Here is a 14830-nt window from a genome sequence, read left to right as displayed (position 1 = left end):
TTCCAGAACCATAATGGAGTGCATTTCCGTCGCCTCTGAAAAAGGCCTTCGACAAATTTGACGAAAATAATATAGAAGATAATAATCAGTTATCGTAACAAAAACTGCGTATTGTTTTAGTCACTTACGTATGCTATTGTATTTGAACAAGGTTTGAATCACTTTCAAAAGGATACCTACCCACTTAGACGGTTAACATTCCTTACATGGCTAAAATTAGTTAGAGAAAAGTCTGTAATAAACATAAAGCTGTTTTAGATGTATTTTGACAAAGATTTTTCTTTCTTTGCTTTGGGGCGCCTACACAGTGGAGAAAACAAGAGGGAGGTTAATCTGTAATGTCCTTTTCGAGACTGACCTGAATTTTTCGATTCTGACTCTCGGTACAATCTTTGGTGTTACTACTAAAGAAGGCAAATTGCCACCTTTCCTTAATTTTAGGTTTATTTGGATTGTAGTCTCTCTTTTTTTCAACTGGAAACTCTACATTTAGAACTTCTTATAAATTTTTCTTATAATATTATTATAGATTTTAGCTTTTCCCTAAATCTACCCACCCAGTTTCCACAGAAACTGGGTGTATGACGTCAATTTGTATATTCATTCAGGAGGAGAGCAAGTCACTGTCAGATAAGTACCTCTATAAAGTCTTTAGTTATACCTACACATACGCTCGTGCCGTACGCACACGCGTTGTGTGATGCGAGGAATCTCTCTCGCGTGATTTTACCGCTGACGTTACCATTTCTTCACGTGCAGTTTGTCTTCCGTGAATAATTTGCACCGTTTCATTCGTATGAAACATAATAATGTTTGTGATTTGCTTGATTTTATGCCGCTGATAGTACTAACATACTTTACTACTGTAACCAACTCAGTGTAGTCCACGCGGACGAAATCGCGGGATTAAGCTAATATATTAATATGCACCTGGTCAAATCTGGATAGAAATTATAGATGAACCGGCAATGTAAGTTATACTTGGTATAGTAACCACGATTTGAATAATTTGACATTGATCCAATTCCTGGCAGATAATATTAATAGTTTAAGTAAACTGGTATATAAACATAATGGTAACATTGAATAGGTAAGCGATAGTAACTGTAACTCATGCATAACGAAAGGAAGTTCCATCAAATTACGATCACTTGATTACAGAAACCGCGACGTGGAAGGTAGGTACTTCCTACTTGGAAAATAATTAGCTAGTCTTGCGCCTTACCTAACCGATCCGATCTTATCCAATGCGATCTTTAATACCCAATAGTAGATAAGTAATAATTTATTACTGAAATTTTATTGGGCAATATTTATAAAGTTATCGAAGAAGATCGCCAGATTCGGATGCCTTTTCATCCTAAATAGAATTGTAAGTAAATTGAACTCCGACTAACCATTTGAATGAAATTTAACATAGATATGGCTTTTATCTTGAAGATTTTTAGCCTTAACGCATCCCTGGAATAGAAATGAAAGCAAAACAAAACGAAATCCACACGGACGAAATTAGGGGCAAAACAAAAGCTATCCTAATGTCAGTTACCTTGGAAAGTGTTAACTTATAAAGTGTGAGAAGTTCTTTATTAATTAGCTACCGAGAAAACTGCTAAGTAGCATGAAAAAAATGAGGTTACTTTGAAAGTAGATACCTACACTGTTTCGTGAGGAAGGTCTATCATAATTAGATAGAAAAGAGTTTTTCTCCCGATAAGCGGATTCATAATGAATCACGCGATCCGTAATGGGATGTAGCATCTGGTGCACTGCGAGGCCGTATTTGGTTGGCGGTGCGCGAAGGTCAAGGCTTCATCCGCACCAATGACCTGGTACAAATAACCGACTCTTTCCGACCGTACTATATTAGTGGCGTACACTTATTACCGCTAAAGATGAAAAGATCAGGATTAAATTTTAATTGCCTACTCTAGGAACTCGGCTAGCTAATATTTTTGGTAGAGAGAGCTAGAGTTTCGATCATGTGGTGGCTCATCTTCAAATTAAAGCTCGGAGGTCAAGTCGGAGAAAAATATTACGGTCATGTGCTAAATCTTCTTAATTTCTCAGTACCTACTTATTTTAAGTAGGTCGGGACTCGGGACCGTCGTTGAACTATTTTTTCTTTATCACTCAGGTTCCCGTTTTTTCGGGATTAGATATAGATCTCATCTTTGTAGGTGATATTAAAATATAACTTCCTAGTTCCTCTGTACAACGGTTGTCAACAGCATTCCACTCTTCTTTAAAACTATTGAGCTTAAATCTAACAGGTACTTACTTAGCATTTTTATGTAAAATTAGTTTTTTTAAATAGGTACCAACCATCTTTATCTTTACAAAACATGGGGATGAAGCCATATATAATTGAGCCTTGGTCTCCAAGGTAATTTAATTCCACTTCTGTGAATTTGTTTTCATTATAAGTACTTAGTTAACGTTCTCTATAAAAACTATTATGACTTATTGTACATTTCCGAAGTGGCTACCTTCAAGTACCTTCAAGTCAAGTGAAACCTTAGATTAACTAAGTAGGTACATGTATAAAATTATACCGATCGGATTAGTGTTGCCTTAAAATAATTAATATTATCATTGACTTATTATAGTAGGGTAAATATTATGGAATAAAATAATAATATAAAGTTACACAAGAACTGTGATTTAGGTTTTAGCATTTAAGCGCTCATCGCAAATCTAGTAGGTACTACCTACTAGTAATTGTTCTTCTAAGGGTATCGACACTCTTTTGATCACGTTTAATTGTCTTCAATATTTGTTTGCAGCCCGTGCATAATAATATACATGACTAATCAGTGCGGTTTTCTCGTAGCTTTTGCAACGACTGTGTCAATGAAATAGTCGCGAGAAGTCTGTCGGACTTACTACTGCTTAGACAGCACGTTTAGGTATTGGTATAAGAACTATGGCTAATTATGTAGGTAGTTATCGCTTTTTTAGACATCTTTCGAGACACGTGATTTTTGCATCACGAAAAAAAAATCAAATGTGTTCATGAACATATAATCAGTATTTTCAACTTTCAAAGTAAGATTACTATATCAAGTGGGGTATCATATGAAAGAGCTTTACCTGTATATTCTAAAACAGATTTATTTTTATTTTTATGCATAATGGTTTTTGATTTATCGTGCAAAATCTCGAAAAAATACGACTGTAGTACTGAACCATCGGTGCGCGAGTCTGACTCGCACTTGACCCGTTTTTTTGATCATATGTGCACCTAGCTATCCTATAGACAAATTCAACAATATTAAGTATGTTATTTTGTACAAGTGTTACGGGATTATAGTTAATACGAACTGCGAAGATGAAATGTGCCAAACAAAACAGAGCAAATTCGTTTCACCGCTTTTTAAATAGAAGTTAGTGAAATCGAGTGAAATGTGAAAATGTGTGAGTGCTCACATGATGGATGAGTGTCCGAAGGCCCCGATACCACCCCCTCGGTTGAAGAAACGGGCTCGCTTGACCAACAAGGACCGGGAAAGGAGAACAGTTAGTTGGGTACGAACTAGTTCTTATATTTATGTACTGACTGTAACATATAGGAAGAGTTGTTATTGTTTTTAACAAATGTCTAAAACAATAGTAAATTTAAAAAGAAGTAAATAAGTATTTATTTAAAACATGTTTTTCGATTTTGTTTTAAACAGAATGTTTGTAAACACTTTTTTTTCTACTATGAATGTCAGATAAAAAGAGCTCTGACTTTGAACCTGAGCAGTAGACGATTTTTCGATGAAAGGCGACAGCGGGGTGTTTGTGCTGCCACGCTATTGGTGTGTCAGTCAACGTATCGCTTCCCGCGCCGCTCGCGCTTTTAAAACTACAGCGCCTATGCGCAAGTATGCAGAAGTCTCTTTAGCTGACAGCATTTGTATTTAATTTGTTTTAATCTGCAAAGTAGATACCTAGGCACCTAGTTTCCATTCGCTCTGTTTTCGTCAACGCTTTACTATAACTTTGCTGTAGTTGACTAATCCGCCGAAATAATCTTGGTTTCTTGTGGACTAAGTAGGTTTTGTACCTGGTAGATAGTCATAGAAATTCCTCAAAGTAGGTGGTATCACCCCCACCAGGTAGGTATTTCAGTCTGTTCTATTGTATCCAAATGTTTTCAGTCTGCTCTATTATAATACTTCTTTGTTTACCTACCAAAACATTCAAAATATGGCGCTCTGACAACAGTTTAAATTAAGGCCTGGTCAATTTTACAATCATAGGCTAAGTAGTAAGTATCCCCTCGATACATAGTTTTCTTTATGAAGAGCCTCATATAAATTATAATATTCATGAACTGTTTACGTTATAAAAGAAAACTAGCCATGCGCCTAGAATAATTTATAATCCCGTTCTTAACAGGTAATTAGGTATTTCTCAGTTTTCACCACCCGCCTGTCTCTGATAGTGATAGGCAATTTGATCTAAGGTATTTATATGAGTATACTAGTATACAGATCGCGCGGCGAGAGTTTGGCTTTGACCTTCGGGTGGAGGGGATTACTGCGCATGGGTACTGTCACGCACACAATACTTTTCCTTTTTTATGTACCAGGTTGGATATTTGAGTGGGTCAAAATTCATGTACAGTGGTAATAATGCTAGAAAATAATACGAAATAGATAAACTTCTTCATTTATTAAAACTATTGATAGTTATTTTACTTATATAAAATGTTTATTTCCTTTTAAAGTTTACAGAGACAGCGATGAAAATTCTAAATAATTGTTTTTTAATAAAATTATTTATTCCAAGATACATGTAAAATTGGTACATACAAACAAAAGAAAACTTAAAATAATTATTAAATACAAAAGTTAACATTAAAAAAAAGTCTTAGCAGCAGTGCTATTCAGATTCTTATATAATAAACAATTAACGAAAATAGCAATTCACTTGTGAACGTGATTGTACAAACAGAGGCAGGGAACGACTGGAGCAGTGGAGCGCCAATCAGAGCACCGCGTGCGCCTACACACCCGCCCCGCACCCCACTAATTGCCCGTTGATACCCAATTTCTGATTTCTGCGCAATAACGGTCAAAGCCAAACTCTCGCCGCGCGTACTGTACCTTGGTATGTAATTACAAATTAGGTCTCCTCCATAATAGATATTATCATTACTTAGGACATCTTTGAAACTTGGATGTGGCTAGTGGCTACACATCAATATACGGCCTCCGTTGTCCCGTAGAGGGTAAAAATCGTTGACTCGGCTGTGTTTTAATTGCATTAGCGGCATAGGAAATCTACTTCTAATACTAAGTAGAACAGGTACATAGTTACTCGGAAATAGGTAGCAAAAAATCAATGATAAACAATTTATTATAGGGTAAGTACTAAGTAGTGTACTTGCACAGTTCTCATTTTTTTGCTTTGACGATAATCTGCTCGAGCTTCGAGGTCCACCATTGTCGAGAGCAAGGCTGACAGTCTCACAAAGGTTCGCGAACAAACAGACAATCGGACAAAACACCACTATATCTACAATCGTACATATAAAACCGTGTTCACGCAGCATTCATTTCAATGAATAGATTGAAAGGCGCAAATATCGCGTGGGAACGTTCGTGCCAGATACTGAACTCTGAAGCACAGAATATAATATAATAGTACTACGTAGGTACTGAAGTACCTTGATAAATTCCTTCAAATAGACCTATTATACTGTTGTGTATTTCGATTGAGAAGAGATTAGCAAGGTATTAATTTAACAAAAATAAAAATACGTTAAATAAATAAATTTTGTATTTCGTAAATTAATTCCTTTGTACAAATGTGACATTGTTTATTGAATAGGCATTTGGCATTTCCACACATTTGTCTCCTACACTACAGTTATTATAAGTACAGCTGTTTCTTTGATATGAATTAATTATCTAATTTGTTTGTAATTCTAAAAGTCACCATCGAATTGTGTGATGCAAAAGGGAGTTTTTAATTTGAAAGGAAACTTGTAAACTGTGTCCTATCTATCCATTGCCACTGTACCTATTTCATATCATTGTATTTTTTTAAACATAATATTAGGCAATGTTCTATCCATTACAAAGGTAGGTCCATGCATTACCTATTTAGATGTAGATCATGTAAAATACCGTTAGTGATAACTGATAAAACATAAAACGAAAATTCTGGGCAAACTTACGCTGAAAACGTCGATGAATATTTATGTACTTACTAGATGATGCCCGCGACTTCGTCCGCGTGGATTTAGGTTTTTGAAAATCTTTAATCTTTAATTTTCCGGGATAAAAAGTAGCCTATGTCCTTCCCCGGGATACAAACTATCTCTGTACCAAATTTCGTCAAAATCGGTTGAACGGCTGAGCCGTGAAAAGCTAGCAGACAGACAGACAGACAGACACACTTTCGCATTTATAATATTAAGTATGGATAAATTCCGTCTACATTCTTCGAATCTATTTGAAATTCGAATGTTTAAAATATAAAAACTTTTCTTTCACCCCTTTCGCTTTTTTAATTAGATCAATTTGAATTCAAGTCTTTTTGGGTTTAATTTTTTTAAAAATTATTTAATTAGGTACTTAACTGAACATAAAGCAAAATACAATATAGAATTTTTATTAATTTCAGGGGCCGGAGACATGGGTCGGCGTGCGGGCACTTCGCGCCAGCTCCGGCGGTATCTTGGACCCGGACGACCGGGTGCGAGACGTGGCGGATGACCGCGAGACCCTGACGGCGGAGTGCACCAACCAAGCACCTACAAGACCCGCACCGGCAGATGGCGCCAGCGGATCCTCTGCCGGCACCGCCTCCCCCGATATGTTTCGGGTAAGTTATCATTGATAACACAATGAATTAATAGTAGTTTATAAAACGGTTGCAAAATACGTAATTATCTAGACTTTCGTACACTACTTATATCTTAACTCATATTATTTTAAAATCCAAACCATAACATATTTTGTCAAAACACAAGCTTTTCTTGATAAATATTGCAGGAAAAAAAGATTGAAGCAAAATTATTTACTGCGTAGAAAAAGTTGTAAGTCGCTGAAATCAGAATAGAAAACAAATAGGTACAAAACAAATGACGATTTTTTATAGTATTTATGGTTCCGTACCTCAAAAGGAAAAACGGAACCACTTTTAGGACCACTTCGTTGTCTGTCTGTCCGTCTGTTCGTCCGTCTGTCCATCCGTCCGTTCGTCCGATGAATCATGAATCTAGTGGCTAGAAAAGTTGCTAAATATTTTTTGTGGCTAAAAGTAAAAAAAAAAGTCACTCACTTCTCCGAAATGTCGCTAGCGACCAATTAGTCTATGCTAGCGACTGTCGCTAAAGTGACAACACTGATCATAGACAGAATAGCCACAGACATACGCATACCACAGCGCATACTTCTCGTAAACGGCGATGCGCGGATTTCCCGATATGGTTTGAAACCCCAGAATCCAGAGCCGTGAAAAGATCGAAACCGTATTACACGCACCATAAAATCGAATTCGAAATTCGAATTATTTCAAGCTCATCCCATCCCAGCAGCAGCTTTACAGAAAAAAAGGACAAACGATAAAATATTATAATTACAATTTTAATTTTTAAAATATTTGACACATTTACTAGGTAGGTAGTTATTAATAATGTATATTTTGTATTTTGGGGTAATAGAGAAATCCAATGTAGGTAGGTACTTTAAAAGTAAAACTTTTAACTTTGTCTGAATGGGCTAAATGAATAAGAGTTTTCCCACTTTTTGTAACAATATTTATTAGGTAGGCATAGATATTACCTGTATGTAGTAAAATAAACATTTTGATTTGCGCGGGAATTCGAATTCTGGGAAAATGGTCCATAGAGAATTCTACAATCTATCGGAAAACTTGTCGAAACTTGTATCTTCCGGTGCTCGGTATTTTCATTTCCCGAATCCCGAATTGAACTAGAAACATTTCGCGACATGTCGTCGAACAGGAAACAAATAAAATTCTTATTTGTGCACAATAATTTATCTAAAATGGGACAGTGTTTTGCTAAGTGTTTGTGTGTGAAAAACTCTGAAATGGTGAGTGATAGATACTACTAAATTTTAATGAATAACTTTATGAAGTACTAGCTGTTGCCCGCGAATTCGTTCGCGTTAATGTAGGGTTTTGAAAGCCCGTGTAAACTCTTTGATTTTTCGAGATAAAAGTAGCCTGTGTCACTCTCCAGTCTTTAACTATATACATGCAAAAGCACGTCGATCCGTCGCACCGTCGCGTCGTCGTCGACAGACAGACAGATGTAGGTATGTATAGTACGTGACAGGTTGAGGTGACAATCGCGCTCGCCCGCACCGGGCTAGCGGGGGCCTGGCGGGTGTGCGGGGCGTCCCACCCCGATTGCCATCTCGACCTGTCGCGTACTATACGTAGTGAATCTGTGTTTAGGCACCGCCAATCTACTCTTCCATTATTGACTTTTTTGATATCGTGAAAGAATGCTCGGGAATCAGGCTAGACGTTGTGGTTGCCACCACAAATAGTTTGCGGACGACGAATTTAATCAAAGATCTAATTGAATTTGAAATACTTACATAAACTGGATCAGTACCTCTATCTATCAGAGTGCGTCCAGCATAGTGCATGGAATTTTAAGTTTGTTTCGCGTAACGCCTGTGTACGCCAAAATTGACACCTTCGCCGTCGCGTTGTCGCATTTCGTGTTCTAGCTAAGTACTTAGTACGTAGCATCTACTTAGTTCATACGAATTTGACGATCTCCCTGACGCAGTGGTGAGCGCTGTTGTCTTACGAGTGGGTCCCGGGTTCGATTCCAATTTAGGAATTCAAGACTGAAGTGTGGCGTGTGGAAGTCTCTACAATTGACCTATATTCAGCTATGGACGTCCATCCGTTGATAATGATGATGACGATAATGATAAGAAAAACCGTGAGCTCACTCATTAGACATTTCATCACCTCATTTGTTCACTGGTTTCACTTCATGCCATTTCGATCCCCGTCCCAAACGTCATTAAGAAGCTTCGCATCAAAAAATCATTTTCATGTTGAAGGGAGGTGGTGGCGTCGGCGGCAGTATGCGAGTGCCGAACACGGACTCTTGCGTGGAGGTCGGCGCCGCGGACCTGGAGGACGGTGCCAACGGGCTGCAAGTTCGACGAGGAAGTGAACCCACGCTGCATCAGGACACATTACCACCGCAGAGACAGGTAAATAAATCCTCTACATGTGAAATCTACGCTATCGGCTTATCTAGTAGCGGTAAGTTTTACATTTAGATTTAGTAGTCTAATAGGGATGATGACTATTAGTCAAATCAGCGACTTTTTATAAAACTTCAAAACGCTCACTTGTATGAAATAAAAATTTGGAAAACCCTCTATTTAATAATTCCTAAGAAATAATTTACTTTTGACATAGTACATTATTTCTGACTACTACTTATCTATTAAAATTCGATTTGTATTCACCTGCCTTGGTATCGAATAGCTGGAGCCCAGCGCCGTAAGACTGCGGAAAATTTGAATAAAAAACTTTATATTTAGCATACGTGAACGTCTTTCTTCTAGGTCACAGACCAGACGAAGCGATGGTCTGCAGCAGTGGTGTGCCGCGAGGACAGCAGCCGCGTGCCGCACCAGGCGCACCCGCACGACGGCCGGCCGTCCGACCCCGCGCCCGACAGACACGGACAGCACTTCCAGCGACAGTCCAACCGCCTGTCCATGCAGTTCTCCGGGCCTGGGTAAGACATATCAATACTATACCAAGTCACAGAGAAAGCGATGGTCTGCACCAGGACAGACAGACGGCACTTTTAAAGACAATCCAACCGCCTATCCATGCAGTTCCCTGGACCAGGGTAAGACACAGTGCACCAACACGGTACCAGGTCACAGACAAAGCGATGGTCTGCAGGACAGGCACATCTTAACACAGGGATATAAATCTCCATCATGATTATATCCCATCGCCGACTCATTACAGAGCACATCTCAGAGTGACACGGGTTTTGGCTATAGTCTACCACGATGGGCAAGTGTGGATTGGCAGATTTCACACACCTTTGAGAACATTATGTAGAATTCGCAGGCATCCTGGTAAAATCCATCATAATGGTAAAATAAAATGAGCATACTTGATTTAATATAGAGGCATTGAGTTTTTCGACTTCCATTTCATCTTCCAGTATTGATCCACGAGGAACCAGTAAAGAAACCAAGTCCTAAAGAGTTTAAAAGTACTTGCCATCCAAATCAGATGTTTATTTTTTTACAGCAGCGGAGTATGGCTAGATGCGGCTGATAAAGTGCAAATATATGGCAGTAAAAGTCTTCCTAGAGATGCCAGAAAGGAACCTTTAGGGCAAGATACACCGCCAACTAATGACCAAAACCGGTAAGAAATTGTTTAAATGAAATACCCCTATTATAAATGTGTGTTTGTTTGTTGGTTTGTCCTTCAATCACGTATAGAGTAAGACCTGGAGAGGGACATAGGCTACTTTTTATCCCGGAAAATCAAAGAGTTCATACTGGATTTTTAAAAACCTACATGCGTACGAAGTCGCGGGCATCAACTAGTGAAACATATTTTAGAAAAATTTAGCTAACTAGCTGATGCGCGTGACTACATCCGCGTGGATTTAGGTTTTTAAAAATCCCGTGGAAACTCTTTGATTTTACGGTATTAAAAGAATCCTATGTCACTATCCAGATATATAACTACATATATTCAGGCAAAAAATCACATCGATCCATTGCTCCGCTGCGCCGTGATTGAAGGACAAACCAACAAAAAAACACACTTTCACATTATAGGTAGTGATGTGAATGAAAAATTACGTCTATAAGCAGAAATCAAACTTACAACCTCCTGGCATAAGTTCGAAGTAGGTACATATTTTCCGTGCTATGTTTTGCGATAGTATCAATGATAAAACTGACAGATCAAAAATCATCAATCCAGATGTTTCTAATCTAATCTCCTCGTGAACACCACTCATTGCCAGTTGCTAGTAATTCTCCAGATCAAAAAGGCCTGTTTATACATTTCGTCACTGCATCAGCGCTAAAGGCATAGTTCTGTTATTGTGATTTTGTTGGCAGGGTGGAAGACATGCTGAGGTGGGTGTCAGGAGTCAATAATGTCGCCAACGTACATCCAGTGCAAGAAAGACCACTCGATCTGTTACCCGAAGGTATTTCGATCGTAGTTAGTTTATCTACATTATACATGTATAATATTGATTGTCAATGCAAATTATAATTAGGTACTCGTTTGTCCATATATTTTCATCTGTAATTTTAAGTGTGCGCAAATAATAAAATTATTTCACTATTTCCTTCGGACAAAGGCCTCGTATAATTATGATAGAACTTCACTTACAGGTATGTTCGTTTAATCATTAATTATTTTAAAACTTGATACTTAAAGGTAGCAAAAAAAATTGGATATTTGTTATTGAGAAAATAATTGATTGCGCACACTTTACAGTTTTCACCCTGTATGTACTTTACTTTTAGAAACTAGCCGTGTACTACTAACATTGTTTGTACCCTAACGTCTTAACAACCCAATGTCTAGGTCCGCGTAGATTTGGGGGTTTTAAAAATCTCGTTTCGATTTCTATGATTTCCCGGGATATGAAGTATCCTGTTCGATCCCATGATCTATCTCCTTGCCTTTTGTTAAAATCAGTACAGGCGGTTTAAGTCTGAATTGGTAACAAACAGACAGACAGAGTTACTGTCTCATTATTTTTATCAATACCTACTTGAAATTCAAAATTAACGCATTTTTTTGATTAGGTAACAGAGAGAGGTCGGTATCAGGCTTGGAGGTCCCAGTTAGTCCCAGCAGTAAGCCTCAATCGGGAGCCACGCAAACCGTTCCAGTGACATTGGTGAAGGGAGAGAAGGGCCTGGGTTTCACCATCACCACGAGGGACAACCCCACCGGTGGACACTGCCCAATTTACATTAAGAATATATTGCCAAAGGTGAGATTTCTTGGTTAAAATGATGATATTCGTATACCAGTTGCTACATAGGTCATGTATTAGGAAAGGCATATAGTTAGAAAGACTGATGAATGTTGACGTTCCAAGGTGCTGAAATAGTGACTCGGCATCAGAAAACACAGTGATAGCGAACTCCAACTAGCTTAACAGACGATATCAAGTTAGTCACAAGCTTAGAAATCTCTACTCATAATATTATTGTTGTATATTTATTATTCATCTATCATTATATTATATATTAATATATGTATATATATTATGTATTATATATGTAACTGTGTATATCTTTATCTATATATTATTATTAAGGCATTTCTGTGCCTATTAATATACATATTACTTATATTATAATTATTATCTTTATGTTCCCTAACAACTTACGTACACCTTAAACCCAGTTTCACTAGCCCTTAAATCCTCTTCAACCTAGTTGCCTGGTAGAGATCGCTTCACAGCGATAAGGCCGCTGATTGTATGTTCTTCTTTTACATGTTTCTTTTTGTGTCTTTTCTTTTTGGTGTACAATAAAGAATATTAAACTAAACTAAACTAGAAATAAGTTAGGAGCTATGCTTGTGTACAAGATACACAATGGTCACATCCAAGATTCCTAGCTTAGTGACATACAATTCACTTTACAGCCATCTGTTGATGGAAGAATCCGTTGAATCATTAGGCAACTAACAAAAACTAAGCAACACGTTCGTTCGCTATGTGACTCGCGCGGTGTTTAATTAGGCTTTTCAGGAGCATACTTTTTGCATGTAACCACAAATTCACGGTTTTCAGATTTTTCCCCTAATGGCTGCTATAAGACCTACCTACCTGCCACATTTCATGGTTCTAGGTCAACGGGAAGTACCCTGTAGGTTTCTTGACAGACCGACCGACCGACAGACAGACAGACAGACAGACAACAAAGTGAACCTATAAGGGTTCCGTTTTACCTTTTGAGGTACGGAACCCTAAAAAATACATGGTTCCAATAAGTCGCCAAATACGCAAATTGTTATTATTGTTGACGAATTACTAATAGGAATGGAGAAGGCATATAAGATAGAGATGGAAGTTAGAGGTTCCTGATTTTGGTCCGTCTAAAATGACAGGTCACATATCTGTGATCTGATTTTATTTGAAAAATACTTTGTTCAGGGTGCTGCAGTGACAGACGGTCGGTTACGCGCCGGCGACCGATTGGTGTCTGTCAACAAAGTGCCAGTAGCGGGTCTCACTCAGCAGCAAGTGGTCACACTACTCCGAAACACGCCCACAGATGCTGCAGTGGATATTGTCGTTGAACGCACAAATCCACATCGGACGCAGGTAACATCCTACATAACCAACTTAATATTTTTCAAAATAATCATATCTGCAGTTTGAATTTAAAAACAGATGTCAATAGGTACGGTATTTTACACCAAGCGAAAAAAAATCTAAAAATATAATATAAACAAGATAGTTTTAGCAATAAGCAATCGCGAAAAATGACAGTTTCAGTTTATAAAATTATATAATGAATTTTATAATCCATTTTAAATATTTCACTTTTTTATGTGTTCTACAAAATATCCAAAACGCGTGATACCGTAACCGCCATGTTAATTCCGACTGTGACGTCACATGGATTGAAGTTGTAATGAACACCGTCCCGTGTACCAATCCGTGTGACGTCATGACAGCTCATGACCCTAAAAAGCTGGCGGGTAGCGTTTTCGCGGCGAAATTTGACATTCAAAATTTAAATGCATTTTTATTGCACTTATCGATCGAATAAAAAAAAATTAAATTTAAATTTTAATATCACTTTAGGATCAAATTACGACATTTTTCAAAAAGGGTAAAATAATTCCTATTTTGTAATCAGCATCCCCAGAAACCTAGAAAATATGACCCGTATTTATTTTTTGAAAAATGTATGTCACCCATTTTGGTTTTGAAAGCAGATGTTATTTTTGTAATCAGCATCCCCAGAAATCTCAAAATTGATTTCATATCAGTTTTTGAAAAATTTAACATGTCCGCTATTCAGGATTTGATAAATTACAATGCCCAGTAAAAATGAGACCCCCTTTTTGCTTTCTCTGAACGCAAATAAAAAGTTTCACATAAATATAATCTATTCTTCAATAAAATTATATTTTAGCTATACCATGTTATTTATTATTCCAGAGGGTAGAACCTCAACAAAGTCCAACCAAGTACGTGGAGAAATCAATCGGTTCGGCGCCCATCACACAAGCGAAGCCAATAGAAGCTAACAAATCTGAGAACGGCCGCGTGTCCACCATGGTCCACGCCATCAACCAGAACAACCCCAGCTCCAACAGCTCTGTGAGGGGACGGATACCAAAGAGCTCGTCGAAAGATGATTTGTTAAAGGACCAGTCTATCGACACAGCCATACAAGAAGCTTTAAATTCGTCCTCGAGTTCGGTAAGAATCAATTCATAGTCAAGAGACTTCTTTAGAGGACGATTCAGACGACATGTGTCATACACAACATAATACGTCGTTGTGTGTAGACACACGTCGTCTGAATCGTCTTCTAAATAAGCCCTTATGTTGACTATTATTATTATTATTTATTATTTCAGTCCTTAATCCCTATAATCATACATAGGAACTATATATAAAAGAACAGATAAAATTATTTGTTAATACTGTTGTTGTTAGTAATAACTTCATACCTTTACATACCAATTACTAAAATAATTTAGTTTAAATGAGGAAAATAGTATTCTTCCATTTCTCTAGTATTTTCCTTGTGGTATACAGTAATATTATAAAATTTGTAATTGCTAAAGTCTGTTCCAT

The 14830-nt window shown here is 37.5% G+C and overlaps 1 protein-coding gene across 9 annotated transcripts in view; it reads left to right on the top strand.

Annotated features, from left to right (window-relative positions):
* baz (par-3 family cell polarity regulator) overlaps positions 1–14830 on the top strand; it is a 75264-nt gene that overhangs the window by 41457 nt on the left and 18977 nt on the right. For 6 of the 9 annotated variants that reach the window (XM_034984856.2, XM_034984857.2, XM_034984860.2 and 3 more), the window contains 8 exons: positions 6619–6819; positions 9048–9203; positions 9564–9739; positions 10273–10392; positions 11103–11194; positions 11805–11995; positions 13169–13339; positions 14186–14449. In XM_034984856.2, the coding sequence (XP_034840747.1) occupies positions 6619–6819; positions 9048–9203; positions 9564–9739; positions 10273–10392; positions 11103–11194; positions 11805–11995; positions 13169–13339; positions 14186–14449 (1371 nt within the window). Of the gene's footprint in view, positions 1–3250; positions 3526–6618; positions 6820–9047; positions 9204–9563; positions 9740–10272; positions 10393–11102; positions 11195–11804; positions 11996–13168; positions 13340–14185; positions 14450–14830 lie in introns of those variants that run through there. The other 3 variants (XM_069509594.1, XM_069509593.1, XM_069509590.1) reach the window with 2 other exon arrangements.

This window comes from Maniola hyperantus, chromosome 3, assembly GCF_902806685.2.
Source record: "Maniola hyperantus chromosome 3, iAphHyp1.2, whole genome shotgun sequence".
Lineage (NCBI taxonomy): Eukaryota > Metazoa > Arthropoda > Insecta > Lepidoptera > Nymphalidae > Maniola > Maniola hyperantus.
The sequence above is the reverse complement of the archived record's forward strand: the minus strand, read 5'-3'. Positions and strand labels throughout refer to the sequence as shown.